The 22,069-nt window shown below is 45.0% G+C and overlaps 1 protein-coding gene across 4 annotated transcripts in view; it reads right to left on the bottom strand.

The window, feature by feature from the left end:
* The window catches only part of qtrt2 (queuine tRNA-ribosyltransferase accessory subunit 2), a 61,863-nt gene extending 39,995 nt beyond the window's left edge, over positions 1 to 21,868 (bottom strand). Inside the window, exons 1-5 of one of the 4 annotated variants that reach the window (XM_072514057.1) lie at positions 21,732 to 21,868; positions 12,419 to 12,751; positions 10,800 to 10,855; positions 9,008 to 9,084; positions 8,125 to 8,334 (exon numbers count right to left, since the gene is read on the bottom strand). In XM_072514057.1, the coding sequence (XP_072370158.1) occupies positions 8,125 to 8,334; positions 9,008 to 9,084; positions 10,800 to 10,855; positions 12,419 to 12,618 (543 nt within the window). In that variant the 5' untranslated portion in view covers positions 12,619 to 12,751; positions 21,732 to 21,868. The other 3 variants (XM_072514058.1, XM_072514059.1, XM_072514060.1) reach the window with 3 other exon arrangements.
* Positions 21,869 to 22,069: the final 201 nt, after the last annotated feature.

Below are 22,069 nucleotides of genomic sequence, written 5' to 3' on the forward strand. Positions count from 1 at the left end.
CTCTCCCAGTCTCTCCTCCTGCCCTCTAGCCTGAATCACGAACATCTCGCTCTTCCCAGTGTTCAGTTTATACCCTGAAAACCTGCCAAATTCCCCCAAGATCCACATAATCTCCCACATCCCCTCCAACGGGTCCGAAATGTACAAAAGCAAATTGTCCGCGTAGACCGAGACCTGGTGCTCGCCCCCCTCCCCAAACACCCCGAACCAGCCCCTGCCAGCTCGCTAGACACCTGGTAGAGCAACACACCCAGCCAATAAAGCCCTCACCAAACCCAAATCTTCCCAGCGCCTCGCACAGGTACTCCCACTTCACCCGATCAAAAGCCTTCTCCGCATCCATCGCAACCACCACCTCCGTCTCTCCTCTTTCTGAGGGCATCATAATAACATTTAAAAGCCTATGAACGTTGGCCTGGAGTTGCCTGCCCTTAACGAATCCCGTCTGGTCTTCCCCTATCACCCCCGGGATGCAGTCTTCTATCCTTGTGGCCAATATCTTAGCCAACAGCTTGACATCCACATTCAAAAGCGAGATCGGCCTATATGACCCACACTGCTCAGGATCCTTCTCCCGTTTAAGAATAAGTGAAATCGAGGCCTGCGACATTGTCGGGGGGAGGATTCCCTTCTCTCTAGCCTTGTTAAATGTCCTCACCAGCAGTGGGCTCAATACCTCTGAGAACTTCTTGTAAAATTCCGCCGTCCGGCCCCGGAGCTTTGCCCGACTGCATGCCCTCCAGCCCCTTGATAATTTCCTCTATCTCAATTGGGGCCGGTATCTTATTTTTTTGTCGTACTCAGTAAAGCTTCATAAATATATAATTAACAGCTACTTTTACAATATATCCATTTAGCAACATTAAGTGGGCCAAGTTTACCATTTCACACACTTCAATCATGGGATTCATACTCTCACAAACCAGAAGCACCAGCAAGCATCGTTTCTATAGTAACTCCTCCACCATAACTAAAAGATAAGCGTATTTTAAAGATTCAACAAAATTACTTCAGCCAGGAGAGGCATATTGGTCTAAAAATGTAATATTAGCGAACATGTATGTCTGCTGCATATGTATCTGCAGCCATTTTAACAGTGGCAGGTTGTATGGTTTGCAAGTGTTCTAGTTTGGAGACATGGGACTGTTTATTCACATGCTTAAAACTACCGTGGGCAGCATGGTAGCACAGTGGTTAGCAAATTGCTTCACAGCGCCAGGGTCCCAGGTTCGATTCCCGGCTTGGGTCACTGTCTGTGCGGAGTCTGCATATTCTCCCAGCGTGCGCGTGGGTTTCCTCCGGGTGCTCCGGCTTCCTCCCAGTCCAAAGATGTGCAGGTTAGGTGGATTGGACATGCTAAATTGCCCTTTGTGTCCAAAATTGCCCTTAGTGTTGGGTGGGGTTACTGGCTTATGGGGATAGGGTGGAGGTGTGGGCCGAATGGCCTCCTTCTGCACTGTAAATTCTATGATTCTAAATCAGGCTCCCACAGTGAAACTGGGATTCCAATTTACATTTGCCAGTTGCTGCCCGAGTTTCCTCAGGACTCACGAGCAAGAGTGCATCATTTGCCCCGGCAAGAAAACAACTAACATACTTCTGCCAAATGTAATCTCTCCTCACTGCTGGAAACAGTGACTGGCACCACAGCCCCAAGGGTCACAGGCTGTGGTCTTCTAGTGCCAGAGTTCCTGTTGACAGGGCTGGCCAGGAAATGCAGGAAAAAAATGTAAATGAGGCCCCGATTTTAAGTCAGGAATTCTGCATCACTGGGCAATCAAGGCATAAGATACACTCTCTCCCCTCCCCCCTACAGTCACTGTACTAGAAGGATGCCACATAAGACATTGTTGAATATGATGTTTAAGCCAAATTTAGAGAAGGCCTGCATTAGTCAAGCCATTATCATTACTCGTGGAATATACATTGTTGTCAGAAACATCTTATGTAGGATTCTCGCCATTTAAAAACATTAATTTTGAAAATTAATGTTCACACAAGAAATTATAATTTTGCGGCTTCCGGTGGCGCTCGTGAGCGGAGTGGCTGCGTCGGGTAGAGGCTCTCGCCGGTCCGCGATTTTTCGGTCTTTTTTAGGGGATTCCCCGTGGTTCTTTCTTCCCACGAACATGGAAGGGTTTCTTCGGTCTTTGGGGCCTGAGGGACGGGCGTCGGGTCGGTCTGGAGCCGGTGAGGAGCCCCGCGGGAGTGTCCAGCGGCCGGAGCGGGAGGCATCGACCCGGAGGTCGGATGCGTGGGCGGAGCCTGACACAAGGCGAGGCAATCGAGATGGCAGGCCTGAGTCCAGAATGCGATGTAGAGGGGGACTAGAGCACACTGGGTGGCTCCCACTGAAAATGGATCTTTGAGGAGTTTGAAGTCCGGTCCCCGGAGGAAGAGATTTCTTGACTTTGGAATTTTTTGGGGGAAAAATTTGTGAAAATAATTACTTAGTTATTTCGAACTGAAGAAAGAAAGAAGAAATAATAAGTCGTTAGAGGATGCGAAAAGCAGCTAGGAAGAAGGAAGAAAACCCGGGTTCGCCGTTGACTGAGAAGGCCAGCAAAAGCGCTGACAAGATGGCGGATGCCGGACCGCATGGTGGGGCCGCACTACTTACGGTGGAAAAGATGACCGAGGTGATGGCGGTGGAGCAGGAAAAGCAGTTTGCGAGGCATATGGAGGCTTTGAGGAAGATGGCAGTCGCATTGAAATCGTTGGTGGAGGAAGCAATCGCCCCGGTGAGGGTAGCTGGTGGCAAAGACATTGGCCGAGGTGGGAGAGCAGGGCGAGAAGATAAAGTGGAGGAAGCCGTGTCGCAGCACAGCGACCAGTTCACCTCGATGGGGGACGAGCTGCGGAGAGTCGTGGAGGTCAACAGAGGACTCCGAGCAAAGCTCAAGGACTTGGAGAAGCGCTCGAGGCGGCACAATCTGAGAATTGTGGGCTAGCCCGAAGGGACAGAGGGCTCAAGGCCAACAGAGTACTTCGCTAAGAAGTTGGCGGTGCTGATGGGGGAGGACGAGAACTTCTCCCAGTACGAGCTGGACCAAGCTCATCGGTCATTAAGGCCGAAGCCCAAGGTGAATGAGCCGCCAAGAGCAGTAATTATCTGCTTCCATAAGTACTGCATGAAGGAGAAGGTGTTAAGCTGGGCGAAGCAGAAGCGCGAGACGCAGCGGGACGGTAGTGGAGTTCGGATCTATCAGGACTTGATGGTTGAGTTGGCAAAAAGATGAGCGGCGTTCGGGCGGGTGAAGGCAGCACTGCACAAGAATGGGGTGAGATTTGGTATGGTGTACCCGGCGAAGCTGAGGGTAACATATAACGCCAAAGACTTTTATTTTGAGACAGCGGAGGCGGCTGAGACGTTCGTGAGGGCGGAAGGCTTGGGACAGACGTGATGAGCGGAACTGGAAGAGAGACTGTGGACTGTGTTTGGGCAGCTGGAAAATGTATAAATGCTACAACTTTCTTTTTACAGGTGTGTATTGTAATTTACTTCTCTTTGCATTGTAACAGAGTTCAAGTTAATGGTTGGGTGGATTGGCGTTCTGTGTGGCTACGGTTAAATCTTATTTTAGTGAATTGTATGGGTTGGATTGTTGGTTTTGTTTTTTCTTTCTCTGGGACTGGGTGGAAGAGGATGATATATCTTGGCGGGGGAAGACACCCGCGCTAGCTAACTAAAGTCAGCTAGAGAACGGAGGTGAGGTGAGAGGAGGGCTGCGGACGTTGGAGCCTGGATAGCAGGCTTCAATGGACCTACGAGGCGAGCGAGAGGTGGGGGGGGGGGGGGGGGGGAAGAACGGGATTGATGCTGGGAGATGTTTTTTCAAGGGTAAATGTAGGGGGGGGGGGGTTCTTGCGAAGGAGGAAGGGGTTTGATGTTAACAATGGACAGGGGCGGGTCAGGCTTATGGGGCAGGGCTCGGTGGTATGATGATAAGAAGGGTGGGGGGGGTGAGAGACCCCCAGTTAGGATAGTCACGTGGAACGGGAGAGGGCTAGGAGATCCGGTCAAGAGTGCTTGCGCATCTTAAAAGTTTAAAAGCCGATGTGGAAATGCTGCAGGAGACTCACTATTAAGGGTGAAGGACCAGGTGAGACTTAAAGGGCTGGGTTAGTCAAGTGTTTAACTCTGGATTTGACGGAAGGGCTTGAGGGGTAGCGGTGCTAGTCAGCAAAAGGGTACGCTTCCAGATGGAGAAAGAAGGTGGTGGCAGATCAGGGGGGTAGATATGTGATTGTGACAGGGGCGCTGGAGGGGAGATTAGTGGCGCTGGTAAGTGTATGCGGTCCCAATTGGGACGATGTGGGATTCGCGAAGAAGGTGTTTGGGACTGATTGTGTGTGTGGGGGGGGGGTCGGAATACTTGGCAATTGCAGTGTCAGATCACACTCCACATTGGGTGGACATGGGAGGGGTAGTCCGGGGTGGAAACTGGATGTCGGGCTTTTGGGGAACCAAGTGTTCTGTGAGAAAATTGAAATGGTAATTAAGGAATATGTAGGTTTCAACTGTATGGGTGAGGTGTCGAAGGCAGTGGTCTGGGAGGCTCTAAAGGCGGTGGTGAGGGGTGAGGTAATTTTGTTTAAGGCCAGGGTGGACAAAGAGGAGAGGTTGGAGCGGCAGAGGGTAATAGACGAGATGTTGGAGGTAGATAGGAGTTATGCAGAAGATGGGGACCCAGCGAAGCTGGAAGAGAGGAAGGAACTACAGGCGAGTTTCGACCAACTGTCTACCAGGAAGGCGGTGCGCCAACTGAGACGAGCAAGGGGTGCAGTTTATGAACATGGAGATAAGGCGGGTTAGCAGGTCAGCTCCGGAGGGAAGCAGCGGCAAGGGAAATTCTTCAGGTGAGGGATAGGGCAGGGAAGTTGGTGGTGGCTCCAGAGCTGGTTAACAAGGTTTTTGAGGAGTTTTATGAGAGGTTGTACAGGTCAGAGCCACCCGGGGAAGACCGTGAGATGCAGGAATTTCTAGATGGGTTGGAGTACCCGAGGCTAGGGGAGGGGGACAGGGCTACATTAGAAGGAGCAATAGTGGAGCAGGAGATAAAGGATGCGATTGGGAGTATGCAGTCGGGGAAGGTGGCAGGGCCGGATGGGTTTCCGGTGGAATATTATAAAAAATTCAAGGATAAGCTGGCACCCCTGATGGTGGGGATGTTTGAATAGGCGATAGGGAAGTGGGTGCTGCCACAAACCTTGGGGCAGGCATCGATTTCACTGTTGCTAAAAAAAAGATAAGGATCCGACGGAGTGTGGGTCGTATAGGTCCATATCACTTCTGAATGTGGATGCAAAAGTATTGGTGAAGGTACTGGCGGGTAGGCTGGAGGAGTGCCTCCTGAAGGTGATAGGTGAGGATCAGACGGGGTTCGTGAGCGGCAGGCAGCTTTTTTCGAACATTAGGAGGGTTTTGAACGTCGTTATGGCACCGGGGAAGGGAAGGAAACAGAGGTAGTTGTTGCATTGGATGCCAAGAAGGCGTTTGATTGGGTAGAATGGGGGTACTTGATGGCAGTTCTGGAGCGGTTTGGGATTGGACCAAGATTTGTGAATTGGGTAAAGTGATTATATAAGGAGCTGAAGGCGAGTATCCGCACAAACAACATCAGCTCAAGATACTTTTCTCTCCACCGTGGGATGAGGCAGGGGTGTCCTATGTCCCCCCTGCGGTTTGCGATTGCGATTGAGGTGTTGGCCATCGCATTAATAAGTTCGGATGCATGAAAAGGAATAGTGCAGGGGGGGGGGGGGGGAATAGAGCATAGGGTGTCCTTATATGCCGCCGACTTGCTGCTGTACGTGTCGGAACCGAGTGGGTCGATAGGGGGAATATTGGAGCTACTGCGAGTATTTGGGTCGTTCTCGGGGTACACGCTGAACCTGGACAAGAGTGAGTACTTTGTGGTGTCTCGGCGGGGGTGGGGGGGGGGCTGTCATTCTGTCGGGCAGGGATTCAATTTAGGTATCTGGGGGTGCAGGTTGCCCGGGAGTGGGGAAGGCTTCGCAGGTACAACATCACTAGTTTGGTGGGGAGAGTGAAAGCCGATCTGGCAAGGCGGGATGGTCTTCCTCTGTCACTGGTGGGTCAGGTACAGGCAGTTAAAATGAATGTGCTGCCGCGATTTCTGTTTATTTTTCAATGCCTACCAATTTCCCTGCCAAAGACTTTTTTCAGGGAGATTGACGGAAGGATTACCTCGTTCATAAGGGGAGGGAAGATGGCCAGAGTGAGAAAGGTGCTGCTACAGAAGGGAAGGCAGGCAGGGGGTTTGGGTCTCCCGAACCTGATGTACTACTACTGGGCGGCGAATGTGGAGAATGTGCGGAGCTGGGTCAGAGGGGTTGATTCCCAGTGGGTCAGAATTGAGGAGAGTTTGTGCAGGGGGTCGGGACTGAAAGCACTAGCAACAGCGCCGCTCCAGATAGCTCTGGGGAAATACTCAGGGAGTCCGGTAATAATAGCTTCATTAAAAATCTGGAGGCAGTTTCGCCAACACTTCGGGTTGGGGGCAGGGTCAAGGGGAATGCTGATCCGGGGAAACCACAGATTTGAGCCAGGGAGGTGGGATGGAAGTTTTCGGAAATGGGAAGACAAAGGGGATTACGACGCTAAAAGATTTGTTTCTTAGGGGTCGTTTGCAGGATTGAGGGAGCTGGAAGCGAAGTGTGGGCTGGAGCAGGGAGAAATGTTTAGATACATGCAGGTTCAAGATTTTGCCAGGACGGAGATACTTCCCGGAGGAACCGGCCTCCACATTGCTGGAGGGGGTGCTGACGACAAGGAGACTGGAGAAGGGGGTAGTGTCAGCAGTGTACGGAGCTATTTTGGACAGGAAGGGATCAAAGCAAAGTGGGAGGAAGAGTTGGGAGAGGTTATAGAGGAGGGGTCTGGTGTGAGGTGCTCCGGAGAGTAAATGCCTCCACCTCATGTGCGAGGTTGGGGCTTATACAGCTGAAGGTGGTACAGAGCACACCTCACGAGGGCGAGGATGAGCCGATTCTTTGAAGGAGTAGAAGATGTGTGTGAATGTTGCCGGGGGGGGGGGGGCTAATCACGTTCATATGTTTTGGTCCTGTAAAAAGCTAGAGGATTACTGGAAGGAGGTTTTTAGGGTAAGTTCCAAGGTGGCGCAAGTGGAACTGGACCTGGGTCCCCGGGAGGCCATATAAGAACATAAGAACTAGGAACAGGAGTAGGCCATCTGGCCCCTCGAGCCTGCTCCGCCATTTAATGAGATCATGGCTGATCTTTGTGGACTCAGCTCCACTCTCCGGCCCGTACACCATATCCCCGAATCCCTTTATTCTTTAGAAAGGCATCTTTCTTTTTCTTAAAAACGTTTAAAGAAGGAGCCTCAACTGCTTCACTGGGCAAGGAATTCCAGAGGTTCACAACCCTTTGGGTGAAGAAGTTCCCTTACACTCCGTCCTAAATCTACCTCCCCTTATTTTGAGGCTATGCGGGGTGTCGGACCAGCCAGGGTTGGAAACGGGTACGGAGGCAGATATCATAGCCTTTGCCTCGTTGATCGCCCGAAGGCGGATCCTGCTGGGATGGAGAGCAGCCTCTCCAGCCTGTGCCCTTGCGTGGCGGGGGGACCGGTTGGAATACTTGACCCTTGAGAAGATTAAGTTTGAACTGAGGGGAAGGGCGGAGAGGTTCTACAAGTCATGGGCATTATTCATTATGCACTTTCAAGAAATGGATAACATCCAACATTAGTTGGGGGGGGGGGTGTATTAAGGGTAACTATGGGTAATCCCGGATTCCTTTTTATCATTTGTTTATGTAAACATACAGGCTGATGTTTGGGGGTTGGTGAGAGGATGGGATCGTTGTTATTGTTATGGGGATTTACATATCTGTTGCTGATTATTGTTTATTGTTGGTGGGTGTAAATTCGGGAGAAAATGTGAAAAAGGAGAATAAAAATATTTAAAATTTAAAAAAAAGAAATTATAATATTGTCAAAGTTGTGCTTTAAATCTACAATGTGAGGAAAAATTTCTATTTGCAAGTCTTATAAAAACATTTATGATCTTGCTATAAAGGGAAGATTTCCTTTGTGGATGTGATGCATTAAGGACCTTCTTGCCGTCATGTCTTACCTCTGAATTCTGATGCACCTTGAGACAATCATCCAAGAAGCCCAGAGTACGATCCACTGATTTCTTTATCCTTTTCCTTGAAGCTCCTGGAGGCAGAGGTTCTCCATCTGCCATGCTTTGGTACCAATCGGCTCTGAAGGCTTGTTGGATTGCCATGAACTTTGACAACGTTATTTCAATTCGCCCACCTCCACCCCACACTGATACAGTCTTTTCCGTTGGAATGATAGAAACAAAAGAGGCATTAAGTCATAAGGCACCAAAAAAATGTAAGAAATGGATTTGTACAGGATTTTAATGTTAAAAATTTCACAAATTATTGCGGGATAAAAAACTGGTTACTTTTAAAACTACAATTTTAAATCATATTGTGCAGACTCCACCTTCTTCACATTTCTACATTTAGTAACATCAGATTTGCAATTTACCGTTGCAAACTTTCTTCCCACCATCAGCTCCTCACCCTGCTTCAGTTTACTATTTTCTTCCCAACGAGGTCATTCATTTTTGGGTACTGTTCCATAAATATGAGAGACCCTTCACCCTAGTTGTGTTGACGCCAATCTTACCATTTACAGTCCCCATGCAACCATTCAGCATTGAAGCAATTATCAATCTCAGAACAATCCTATGCAGTAAATTTATGGTGGAACTCCAATTGTACGGGCTCTTAAATAGATGAAAATATTGCTTTTGAACAGGAGAGAGCATTAATACTGCATTCTGCAATTTTGGCAGGAGCATGTTGTTCTCAAGTCAAATCGAACTGTAGTAATAACGATCAGCACCACTGACAGCTTAGAAAACAAATTAAATAAAAGCAAGGCACGAAGAACCGTCAAGTATCGGCTAAATTGTGCTTCTACACTAATAGCTAACTTACTTTGTTTGTGTTGTATCCTGATGGACATGGACTGGCTGGGTCATGTAAAGAACAGTACAGAACAGAGTCTGGCATACCTGTCATAAAGCAGACTGAAATAAATAACACTTCTTTCAAATTGATCAAATTAGTAAACTCTGAAACCACCAAGCAAAAACATTGTGGGAGTGCACTGGAATTTGTATAGTGGCACTAGTGTTGTTGAAACGTATCCAAAACAAAAGTTTTACTTAAGTGACAACATAAATCTTAAAATTAAAATTCATTGGCGTAAAACTGGAGAGGGATTAGGAGAATACAATAGAAGTGGAACATACATATTTATTGAAACTTAAAACAATTAATATTGTGTCAGACAGATTTGCAGAAAAAGCACATTTGAAGATGGGAGTCTAGGGTTCAAGACTTAGTTTCTCTTTATTTCCGATTTCTGGCATTCTTACATGTGCTCATTTACAATTGTTGAATTGTTTTTTTTATATAGTGCAAGGGGATTCATTAACAACTAACTATTCCAAGGGTGGCCAAACTTTCTGAACCTCAGAGCTGCATATAATAATCTTCAGACATTCGAGAGCTGCAAGTCCTGGGCAACCTTTACAGACAAATTTTTATTACTTACGATCATACGTCTTGGGCCAACCCCTCGAGTATGGTCCGCCATTCTATAAGATCATGGCTTCCTGGCTGCAATTTCAACTCCACATTCCCGCTTATCCCCAAAAACATTTCACACCCTTGCTTATCAAGGATCTATCTACCTCTTCCATAAAAATATTCAAAGACTCTGCTTCCAACGCCTTTTGAAGAAGAGCTCCAAAGACTCTCAACCCTGAGAATTTTTTTTTCCCCCTCATCTCTGTCATAAATAGATGACCCTCATTCTTAAAGTGGACCCTAGTAATAGATCTGCCTGCAAGAGGAAACATCTCCTTCACATCGACCCCATCAAGACCACTAAGGATCTTGCATGTTTCAAACAAGTCACCTCTTAATCTTCTAAACATTCAGCTTCAGTATTTTCCTTTCTAACCTTCCAGCATTCCTTCAACCTGCTTTTTCCTCTCTTATCCACCAGACTTACTTCGCACAAAACTCAGATCATGGAAAAATCAAATCTGCTTCATTGACACACATCAGGGCTAGCACATGCCCACCACTTACTCTTCCAATGTTGATAATCGGTCAAGGTTTAAAAAAGAATTGATTTTACTTCAAAAGACGTTGTAACCTCCTACTGAACAACAAATTTCAACTTGGGCACTTATGTTCCAATAAAATAGATTCTTACATTCCTGATCCATATTAAATTGCTTCCTCGCTTTCCAGACACTACTGCAAGTTAGCGATCAACAGCAAGAGGATGGGTTAGGGAGCTGGAAAAAGTGGCAATGATGCTTACAAGACTGGCCGGGAGCCACAAAAGGAATTTTGCAACTGCACTGGAATAAAAGGAATCAGTCACAATGTATGTGAAAGAGCCACATGGCGGCTCACAAGCCAGGGTTTGGCCACCCCTGAACTATTTATTACAACCTGACTCACCTGATGAAGGAGCTGCACTCCGAAAGCTAGTGATTCAAAACAAACCTGTTGCACTTTAACTTGGTGTTACAAGACTTCTTACTATTTATTACAAGATTTACCTGCACCAACAGTATTTATGGATGCCGCTGAATACCATGCTACGCTAATCACAAAACTAGACATGTACAAATGATGTGGACAATCTGAAACATATTCTGGTGTGAATCGGGGAATAACATGTTGGCCCACAAAACACAATGAATACCTATGAATTTTCCGATGCCTTGTTTATACTGCTCCAGAACTTCGTGGTGCTCAGCCCTGAGGGGAATAAAAATAAACAAATACTATTTATGCACCGAATAATACCGGAAATAAACGACATTAAGATATTTGGTAAGCTAATATGCAGTGGTTAAAAATCGCAATCTTGTCATTGCAAACTTGGTGAGATGTTTTTTATAAACACTATAAAATATAACTTTCAAAGTAACTGTCAGACAAGTGAACAGACTGCGACTGATCATGCAGTGGTTTATGGCAGAAATGTAATAAAGGAACATGAACTGGGTGGTGCAACAGATCAAAATACTTGTACTTCATTCGTGTGACCAGAATGTGTATCCAACCAGTTAGAGGCCTCCTTTATCTACTGGCTTGAATGCCATCAACATTCTCAATAAGGTTTCAACTCTCAATTTCAATCAGTGTGAGAGATTAACTCATTAAATCAGAGGAGAGTCAGTAAATATAATTTACTCATTAACCCATAGCTCATATGCATTCGCATTCCTACAAATCATAGTAACTATAGTGCTGAACGAAGAACATAATCTATTTTATTCTATAATAATTTATTTAATAAGCATTATGTTGATCCATGCAGCCAAGAGCTGAGGTCATACAGCCATGGGCTTCTCCAGAAAGTGTTCCTCCAAAAATCTTCTTCCTTCCTAGAGCAGATGATATGGAGATGCTGGCGTTGGACTGGGGTGAGCACTGTAAGAAGTCTTACAACACCAGGTTAAAGTCCAACAGGTTTGTTTCAAATCACTAGATTTCTGAGCACTGCTCCTTCCTCAGGTTCCACCTGATCAGGCAATAACAGTAACACACCTGGTAAGGAGGGAAAAAGTAGGCAGGCTCAGTTGCTTTTTATTTTAGACCTATCAACTTCATCAAATTTAAAAGTAGACCTGTAGTTTTAATGCCGCACTGGTGTCAATATAAAGTGATCTTGGGTGTACATCGATGCGGAATTGGCATTATACCTCAGTTAAGTCCCAATCCTATGCCCAAGTGGTATGAGACCTCCCTCTAGGAGACACTCATACTTGCCTCGGTTCATGTCAGGTTTAGTGTAACAGATCATCAAACAGCATTTTTAGACTTATCACCCAATTTGAAGAATTGTTTCCAAAAAGGTAATTGAATATGGAATGTTTTATTGCAACTGACTATGACCTTTAAAAAGGAACTTATTTAAGTGTTTGAAAAGTACGAATATAAAATAGTAAAAAGGAACTGGCATCTTACTTTTCAACATTCTTAAAAGTTAGCGGAAAATACAGGTATTCTCAAGCAACATTACAATAAAGCTAGGCACAGGACTTCTGGCACCATTCACGGACACCAGGGCAATATGCAGCAAACAGAAATGGTCTCACAGTGCATATACAGAGTTCCCGGACTCACTCTATAACTGAAGTCAAAGGAACTTCTTTTGATGTACACACTTGAATTAATCCAACCCATGTCAACGTGGATCTTTGAATGCTGGAACTTGTATTCGACAGAGGGATACTGTTATATTTCACCAGGTACTGACCATATTTGCATTAAACCCAAGGGCAAAAGAAAAAAGTGTTTTATACTTGCACATACAGTGTAGATAATGTCAGGTGCACAGGTTCAGGAACTCCTTCTATAAGGCTGAGTGTATCATGAGTCAGATGTGGAGCTGTGCCTGTCCGGGTATAAAGCAAACAACCAGGAATGTTGATGCTTTTGCTGCCATTCCGTCCTACTTCAATCAATTTACCATGGCGACATCCATTCACAACACCGGAGAGGATTAATTTCATCTTTCTGGTTAAAACACCTCATGTGTGTGCAGTTTGGATAGGTAGATCTTTTACTGCATGCAGGCACTGCTAAATATGTTGGCTACCAGAAGTTTGTATGAAACATGAAAGGTACACAATTGTGTTGCAGCTTCTGTGAAAAGATAAAGGGAAACAAATAATACACCACTTTTATCCAAAGTAAATTCATACTTTCTAACATCGTGAAAATTGTCACCCAATTTTATCAAGTGACAGTGGCGTTTTCTGTGCCTATAATCAGCAACGGATGTCAGCACCGTGGAACAGGACAATTGTCTCTATCACCTCCAAGAATCCTCCATCCTGGCCAAGTGAAGAGTAAGATGCCTGCTCTGTCCCGACAAAGCCTTATTCCCACTTCAGCAGAGCAAACCTACTGCACCAACAAGAATTGCATTTCCCACCCAAATCATCACAAAGCTCCATTGGAGTGGCGCAAACTTCAGGAAGTTCCATGTTGTCAGCTCTATGTTTCTCCTGTGAATTTATGAACTTTGTCCATCATTTGGTCAGAAAAGAAGTTTAATCTAATCTAAGTCAACCTCACCGACATTAAAGTTTATTCCGCAATCATCAGTTAAACTCCATCAATGCCGAGCCCCCAAGAAGCATCATCTTTCATGATTAATAATCAATTCCTTTCTTTAATTTTTCTTTATTTACACATCCTTTATCAATATTTGAGTTCTATGTTTGTTCGGCTTCACTTTTTGCCTTTTCTTTTACTCTTAATGTATCTATCTATTTCATTTATTTCTTCTTCTATTTACTTTGTCATCATCAGTCTTTCTGCATTTGATGTAGTCGCCACTGCACTTCGTTCGTCCCAGGATAAGCTCGCAACATTCACAGCATTCTATTAGAACCAAAAGAGCTAGATTACAATTCCTTTAATGAAACTATGAAACAAATTTCCATTACAGATATTGTAAAACTCAGCAACCTTTACAAAGCTTTTGAAACTGGGATAAAGAATCATGGCTGCAGATATTAAAAAGGGGAATGCGGTAACTCTGGAAATCGGGATTAGGAGTCACCAGGCTTGGTTTTTAAAAGTCTGGAGGTTGTAGGAGGAATAAAATACCACGGTCCAAGAAAAAATGAGGGATTATCTGTAACATGAAGCCCTCCACAAACAACTTTCAGATTAGTAAAATCAAATGTGATGTCCCCTAATCACTATAACATATAAATCAATCGAGACCAGGAGTAGGCCTTTCAATCCCCTGTGCCTGCTCTGCCTTTTGATAAGATCATAGCTGATCTAATTGTAGCCTCAACTCCATTTGCCTATCTACCCCCTATTCTCTTTCAGTCCCTTATCAGTCAAGAATCTACCTAGCTCAGCCTTAAAAATATTCAATCACCCTGCTTCCACTGCTTTTGGGGGAAGAGAATTCCACAGTTTCAGAACCAAGTGATAAAAATTATCCTCGTCTCGGTCTTGGATAGGAGATCCCTTATTTTTAAACTGTGCCCCAGAGTTCTAGTCTCTCCCACAAAGGAAACACCCTTCCAGCATCCACTATCAAGTCCCTCCAGGATCTTGCATGTTTCAATATCACCTCTCAATATTCTGAACTCCAATGGGTCCAAGCCCAACCTGTCCAGCTTTTCACCACAAGATAACTCTTTATCCCATGAATCAGTCAAGTGAACTATCTCTGCAACCCTCCCAAAAGTTATATTTTTTCTTACAAAGACCACAACTGTACATCGTATTCCAGATGTGATCTCAACAACGGCCTGTACAACTGTAGCAAATCTTCCCTACTTTTATATTCCGTTCCCCTTGCAGTAAATTACAACATTCCATTTACCTTCCTAATCGCTTGCTGTACCCGCATAGATTCATGTACCAGGACACTCGAATCCCTCTGTACCGAGTTCTGCAATCTCTCTACAGTTAATTAATATGCTGCCAAAGTAATAAGTTCACATTTTCCCACATTTATACTTCATCTGTCAAATTTTTGGCTACTCACTTTACCCATCTCCTTTTGCAGTCTCCTTATGTCTTCTTCACAGCTTATTCTCCTATGTATCTTTGTGTCATCAGCAAATTTGGCAACCATGCATTTGATCCCTTCATCCAGGTCATTGACATAGAATATAAATAGTTGAGGCCCTAGCACGGATCTGTATGGAAATCCACTCACTACATCTTGCCAACACGAAATGTAATTTATTCCTACTCCATTTCCTGTTAACTAACAGCTATCTATGCTGATGTATCACCCCCTACTCACAGTACTTTGTGCAGCAACCTATGCTATGACACATTGCCAAATGCCTTCTGGAAATCCAAGTCCAGTACACTATTTTCTGATTCACTTCCTATTCACCTTTACTCTTGTAATCTTGGTAATGTCTAGTACCACAATCCGTTATCTTGATTTGTTAGTTTTAAAAGATCTTGCAAAATTGCCCACTGAAAGCTCTCTCCGTCTATGCTTTACTCTTGCTGTTGTACTCTAGTGCATTGAAATAGAATTTGGGAGTATTCATCACTTCCCAAGTAATTAAATTCTGGTGTCAAATTTAAAATCCGCTTCTGATAAGAGTGACATTAATGTTGCTGAGTTTACCTTTGGGCTGGCAATACACAAAAAAAAATCACCAGCTAGTATTTACATAATTTCTTTCACTACTAAACTACCTCAAGGTGCTTTACAAGAGCATTATCACACAAAATGTGACACTGAGTTACATGAGGAAATATTCGGACAGATTACCAAAAACTTGGTCAAAGTAGGTTTTAAGGAGCCTATTAAGGAGGAGAGAAAGATAGAAAGGTTTGCAAGTATTTTTGCTACTGCCTGCATAAACCTGTAAAGTCTTAGAGTCAGAGTCACACAGCACAGAAAAGACCCTTCACCTCATCGAGTCTACCAACAATAACTACCCTTATCTCACTCCAATCCCACTTACCACCACTTGTCCCATATCCTTGAAAATGATGGCGTTTCAAATGCTCATCCAAGTGCTTTTTAAAGGTTGAGAGGTTTCAAGCCTCCACTACCTTCCCAGCCAGTGCATTCCAGATTCTCACCACCCTGTGAGTGATAACTTTTTCTCAAATCCCCTCGGAATCTCCTGCTCCTCACCTTAAAACCATGGCCGCTTGTGATTAACCCCATCAACCAAGAGGAACAGCTGCTTCCTATTTACCCTGTCCATGCCCTCAGAATCTTATACACCTCAATCATATCCATCCTCAGCCTTCTCTGCTCCAAAGAAAACAATCTAAGCTTATCTAGTCTCTCTTTATAGCTCAGATGCTCCATCCCAGGCAACATCCTGGTTAATCTTCACTGAACCCCCTCCAGAGCAATCACCTCCTTCCTATAGTGAGGTGACCAGAACATCTCGCAGTACTCCAGCTGTGGCGTAACAAAACAATCCAAGCCTACCTAGTCTCTCCTTATAGGTCAGATGCGTCCCAGGCAACAACCTGGTGGATCCCCTCTGTACCACTATCATACCGCCCCCCCCCCCCCTCCTCCATCCAGTGCAATCACCTCCTTCCTTTGGTGAGGTGACCAGAACTGCACACAATACTCCAGCTGTGGCCTAACCAACATTCTGTACAGCTCTGGCAAAACCTCCTTGTTCTTGTATTCTATGCCATGACTGATAAAGGCAAGGGTCCCATATGCCTTAACTACCCTCTTCACCCGCTCTGCCACTTTCAGGGATCTGTGAACAATTACCCCAAGATCCATCTGTTCCTCTGAGCTTCCTAGTGTCCTGCAATTCATTACATACTCCATTGTCAGTTTCTTCTTCCAAAGTGTATCACGTCGCACTTATCAGGATTAAATACCATCTGCTGCTACTCGGCCCATCTGACCAACCTATCTATATCGTCCTGTAACCTACGCCCTCTTCTTCACCAATCTTGGTGTCAACTGCAAACTTAACTTATATCATTGCCAGTTTCGGATCCATCTCGACAAGTTTCCTTGAAAGTGCTTCAACCTTCTCAATCAGTCCTTGTGGGACCTTGTTAAAGTCTTCGCTAAAATCCACATAAACTACATCAACTGCACTTCCTTCATCTACACTCTCGGTCACTTTATCAAAAAATGTTATCAAATTTGTTAGGCATGACCTCCCCCTCACAAAACCATGCTGACTATCTCTAACCAACCCATGCCTTTCCAAGTGGAAATTAATTCTCTCCTTCAGAATTTTCTCCAATTGTTTCCCTACACAGGCCTCTAATTCCCCGATCTATCTCTACCACCCTTCTTGAAAAGTGGAATAATATTAGCTGTTCTACAGTCCTCTGTCACTTCACCCACCCCCCTCCCTCCCCCTCCCCCATGACCAGAGAGGAATTAAAAACGCGTGTCAGAGCCCCTGTAATTTCCTGCCTCGCCTCCCACGGCTGCCTGGAATGCAATTCATCCGAGCCTGGGAGCATGTCTATTTTTAAGCCGGTCAAAGTCTCGAATACCTCCTCACGTCCTATGTCAAGCTGCTCAAGGTCCTCACCGTCCCAATTCCTGAATTCTGTACCTATGTTGCCCTCTCCCTGCATGAGGACTGATGAGAAGTATTCATTTGACACCCTAGCAAAGTCCTGCGGCTTCATGCACAGATTGTCCCTTGGTTCCAATGGGCCCTACTCTTCCCCTTAATGTATGTATAAAATGACTTGGGGTTCTCCCTAATCATGTTCACAAGTCATTTTTCATGCTCCTTTTTTGTTCTTCTAATTGCTTTCTTAAGTTCACTCTTGCATTTCCTACATTCCTCTAGGGCCATAGTTGAATTTCTCCCTTTGGACTTGATAAAAGCTTTTCTCTTCCTCTTTATCCAGTCCTGGATTGATCTGAAGTCACAGGTCCTTCTTGTTATTTGTATAAAGGGACACAATAATGTTTGGTGGATTGGGAAGAACATTGAGTTTGACAGTTTAATAAGTGGCAAACTTAGCATTCATCAGAAGTTGCAGATTTTCTGTGAAAATTTAGTGCAGATGAACGTTTGGAAGTAAATCTGCAGAACCAAACCTGTTCCATGCTCTTAGAGAACATCAGAGGTTTACAGTACAGAAACAAGAGGCTATTAGGCACCTGTCTTGTGCTGGTTCTTTGCTACAGCAATGGGCTAATCACACATTTCTAGATCTTGCACTACTTCAAATACTTATTCACTTTTCCCTTAAAAAGAGTAATAACCAATCTAAACCACTGTTTTTCAAACTTTTTTGCCCGGGACCCATTTTTACGAATCAGCCATCCTTTGGGACCCAAGTTGGCCTACATTCGCGACCCACCATTTTCTCGTACATTTAATATGTGCGGTAAACCTGGGCTTATATTCTATAGTCTAGAGTAGCGAAGAATGAGAAATGACCTCATCGAAACAGGCATTATTCTCTCAGGACATTACAGAGCAGATGCAGAATGTAAGCTTTCCTAAAATGGGTGGTTTACGACCTAGGGAGATAGTCTGCAAATTACAATGTGATGATTTTAGACATAGATGAGGAGGAATTACTTAACTCAAAGTATTGGTCAAGACAGATGCAGAAAGATTGAATTTAAATTTTTTTTTTTATCTTCTGCGCGCTGACGTCAGGGGGAGGCGATGTTTCTCTCTGGATTTGCGCAGCGTGCCCGCATTTTTACGGCCGTCATTTTTAAAGCCACTTGGAACCGGCATTTTTAAAAGCCGGCTGCTGTGGCCTTTGCGCCTGAATTCTCGCGATCAGGAACGCCACTATGGATGACTCCGCGACCCTCCCGTGAGTCGCGACCCCCACTTTGAAAATGCCTGATCTAAACGATTCCCTATAGTAAAACATTCAATACTCCAATAAGTAAACAGTGCTTTTAAAATTAACCAGACATCATTAAAATTCAACAGCTGTGTAATACAACAATATTGAAATCTAATTCAGTAGCTGTTTTCTGCTAATGCATAAATTTGATAATTAACTGTCAGTTTCTGCAAATAACAGTTCCAAATCAGAATCACTGGCAAAAATTTACCCTCCAGACCAAAATAATGGATGCAGCTCTCAATGAAAATGAAATGAGTGTTCTAGCCTTTGGCTGAGAGCACAGCAATAATTTATGTGCAATGAGATTTCCTACTGACAACTCCAAACAACATGCTTATTCTGCAAAGACCATAGACCTAAAGACGCAGGAGCAGAAATAGGCCAATTGGCCCATCCGTCTGCTCCGCCATTTATTGAGATCATGGCTGATCCATTAGGAAAATCCTCAACTCCACCTTCCTGACTAATCTAGATTACCCTCAAGACCCTTACTGTCATGGAGGACAAATGAGAACACTGCCAGGGGGACCCGGCTAACCACATCCACATGCTCTGGGCCTGCCCCAGACTTGTCGGGTTCTGGACACCCTTCTTTGAGGCAATATCCAAGGTTGTGGGGGGTGAGAGTGGAGCCATGCCCAAAAGTGGCAGTCTTCAGGGTTTCAGATCAGCCAGAACTCTCTATGGGGAAGGGGGCGGGGCGATGCCCTTGATTTTGCCGCCCTAATTGCCCGTCAAAGAATGCTGCTCAGTTTGCGATCGGCAGCACCCCCAAAGCTGTTGACTGGCTGTCTGACCTGTCGGCATTCCTCCAACTGGAGAAGATAAAATTCGCCATCCATGGGTCGGAAGCGGGTTTCCACAGCACGTGGAAGCCAGTCAGCAACTTGTTCCAAGACCTGCCCATAGCCAGCAACTAGTCGGATCGCAAAGAAAAGAGAGATTGGGGGGGGGGGGGGGGGGGGGGGGGCGCGGCAAGGGAACAGGAGTGAGGTGGGCACGGTAGCACAGTGGTTAGCATAGTTGCTTCACAGTTCCAGGATCCCAGGTTCGATTCCCGGCTTGGGTTAGTGCCTGTGCGGAGTTTGCACTTTCTCCCTGCGTCTGCTTGGGTTTCCTCCCGCAGTCCAAAGATGTGCAGGTTAGGTGGGTTAGCCATGCTAAATTGCCCTTACTGTCCAAAAAGGTTGGGTGGGGTTACGGGGACAGGGTGGGGGTGCGGCTTAGGAATGGTGCTCTTTCCAAGGGACGATGCAGACTCGATGGGCCGAATGGCCTCGTTCTGCACTGTAAATTCTATGATTCTATGAAAAGCCCATTGAAAAGACTGCAGAACACAAGCGACATAGCCACAGGAGACAGGCCTGAGGGCAAACAGGAAAAGGCAATGGTGAGCATCAACACACTGGGCAAGACAGGGTGGCACAGCCACGTTTTGGGGACGGACATGTAAATATGTTTAATGATCCTGGTTTGTTTGTATTATTTTTATTTTCTTCTCACTCTTCTTTGGCTTATCTCTCACTTGTAATTTTTCATTTTTCTTTGGCTGCTTTGCCCAATACTATGCACGGTGATGAAACTTGTAAACTTAAAGTGTGAACTGGAATGTGTAAGATAAAAATGTGAAAATCAATAAAAACATTTTAAAAACTCTGTCCTTTTCAATCTTGAACATGCTAAATGACCAAGCCTCTACAGTAAGGTATTTGTGGAACACAAATTCTGTACTAGAAGTGTGGTTAGGGGGTCAGCATGGTGGCGCAGTGGATAGCACTGCGGCCTCACAGCACCGAGGTCCCAGGTTCAATCCCTGCTCTAGGTCACTTCCATGTGGAGTTTGCACATTCTCCCTGTGTTTGAGTGGGTTTCGCCCCCACAACCCAAAGATGTGCACACTAGGCGGATTGGCCACGCTAAATTGCCCCTTAATTGGAAAAAACGAATTGGGTACTCTAAAAAAAATTTTTTTTTTTTTTAAACGTTTTTAAAAGTGTAGATAGGACTGCTCGTTAGTAACTATTTGAACAGCTAATTCAAAATCGAATTACTAAATATGAATACTTGTAGACTGCAATGCTGTAACTCTTCCAAAGCTCAAGCAGAAATGAGAACATTATTAAATGGAGCTCAAGTAGGCAACGGCAGTAATATTCTGTCCACTTCAGAAAAAAGTGAAGAGGTGGAGTTGGAAATTGTATTTCTTTAGTGCTTTTCAAAGTGTTCTGCTAATTTCCATACCATAAACCATAAGACATAGGAGCAGAATTGGGCTATTCAGCCCATCGAGTCTGCTCCACCAATCATGGCTGATATTTTTCTCATCTCCATTCTCCCGCCTTCGCCCCATAACCCCTTGTACTAACAATCATGCTTCCACCAGCACCACCAAAAGCAGGCTGAGTAGTCATTTATCGCATTACTGTTTGGGGAACCTAGTCATGCACAAACTGACTACTGCATTTGCCTGCAAACTTCAAAATTAATGTATTGGCTGTGAAGCGCTTGAGATATCCTGAGAACATGAATAAAATAACTATTAACTTTCACATGCCTTCGGCTCCTATGTACCCGAGATTGCATCATATTCGTCTGATCCACCAGAACAAATATCTTTTTAGACTCAAACAATGGAAATTATTCAAATGACAAATCTATTCGACCCCTTTTAGTCACTGCAGAAAATAATTAAGTCTCAAACTAATATTCATAACAATCTCAACAATTAATGACCACATTTCAGTTACAGTCTGAATCTTTCTTTTCAATCGTGGATTAAGTTTGCCATTTGGCAGACTTTGAACGCTATTGGCTAATCATGTTCGCTGATATCTCTGCTACCAGGCCTGTTGAGCTTTTCCTACGTTCTGGTTTCTTTTAACAAAGTACAAGTTCTCAAACTTCAGAAGTGGCATTTGAATTTACGGTCTCTAGATTAGTTATCCAGTTACTTTCAAACACTGATCTACCTGGTTATATCAATGTGTTACAGCAGCAACGTTTAGGAAATATGCAGATTTCAAAACCGATGTGGTGCTCCTATTTCAGTTTTTTTTGTCAGTGATCTGTGCAATATATAGAACTTCAGACTGAGCTGCAACGAGCAAAATTCACCAACTTCCACTATGATCATCTTCCAATCTGACCATCCGGGAACAAACTCCAGCCTGATGGAAGGGTTGGAAGTGGGTCTGCTGTATATATCATGCCCTCGGCTTACTTTTAAAGCCCTGACGATGTAAGTACATCTCCTGCAGGAAGCACCAGTAGCCATACCAATAAAGAGACACCTCACCTGCACATGGTTCGTCAAAATATCCCAACAACCACTCCGATCGCCCAGCTCATCATCAACGGCCGGAAGCCACCGTTGTCATGTGAGAATCAGCTCTGGTCACGTCATCCGGGGGCTTCCGAGCTAGCCATGAATGGAGCCCTCGGAGCATGCGCAGAAGCCGGCGGTCTGTGAATGGAACCCTCGGAGGATGCGCATCAGCCGGCGCTCCTTCCAACGGCGGCCTGTGAATGGAGCCCTGGGAGCATGCGCGGCAGTTGGCGTTCTGCATGCCGTGGTTCCGAAGGACGCGCGCAGCCTACCACGTGATGGACATCGATGCGGAGTGTTGGTACGGA

Source organism: Scyliorhinus torazame, chromosome 8 (assembly GCF_047496885.1).
Source record: "Scyliorhinus torazame isolate Kashiwa2021f chromosome 8, sScyTor2.1, whole genome shotgun sequence".
NCBI classification, from domain to species: domain Eukaryota; kingdom Metazoa; phylum Chordata; class Chondrichthyes; order Carcharhiniformes; family Scyliorhinidae; genus Scyliorhinus; species Scyliorhinus torazame.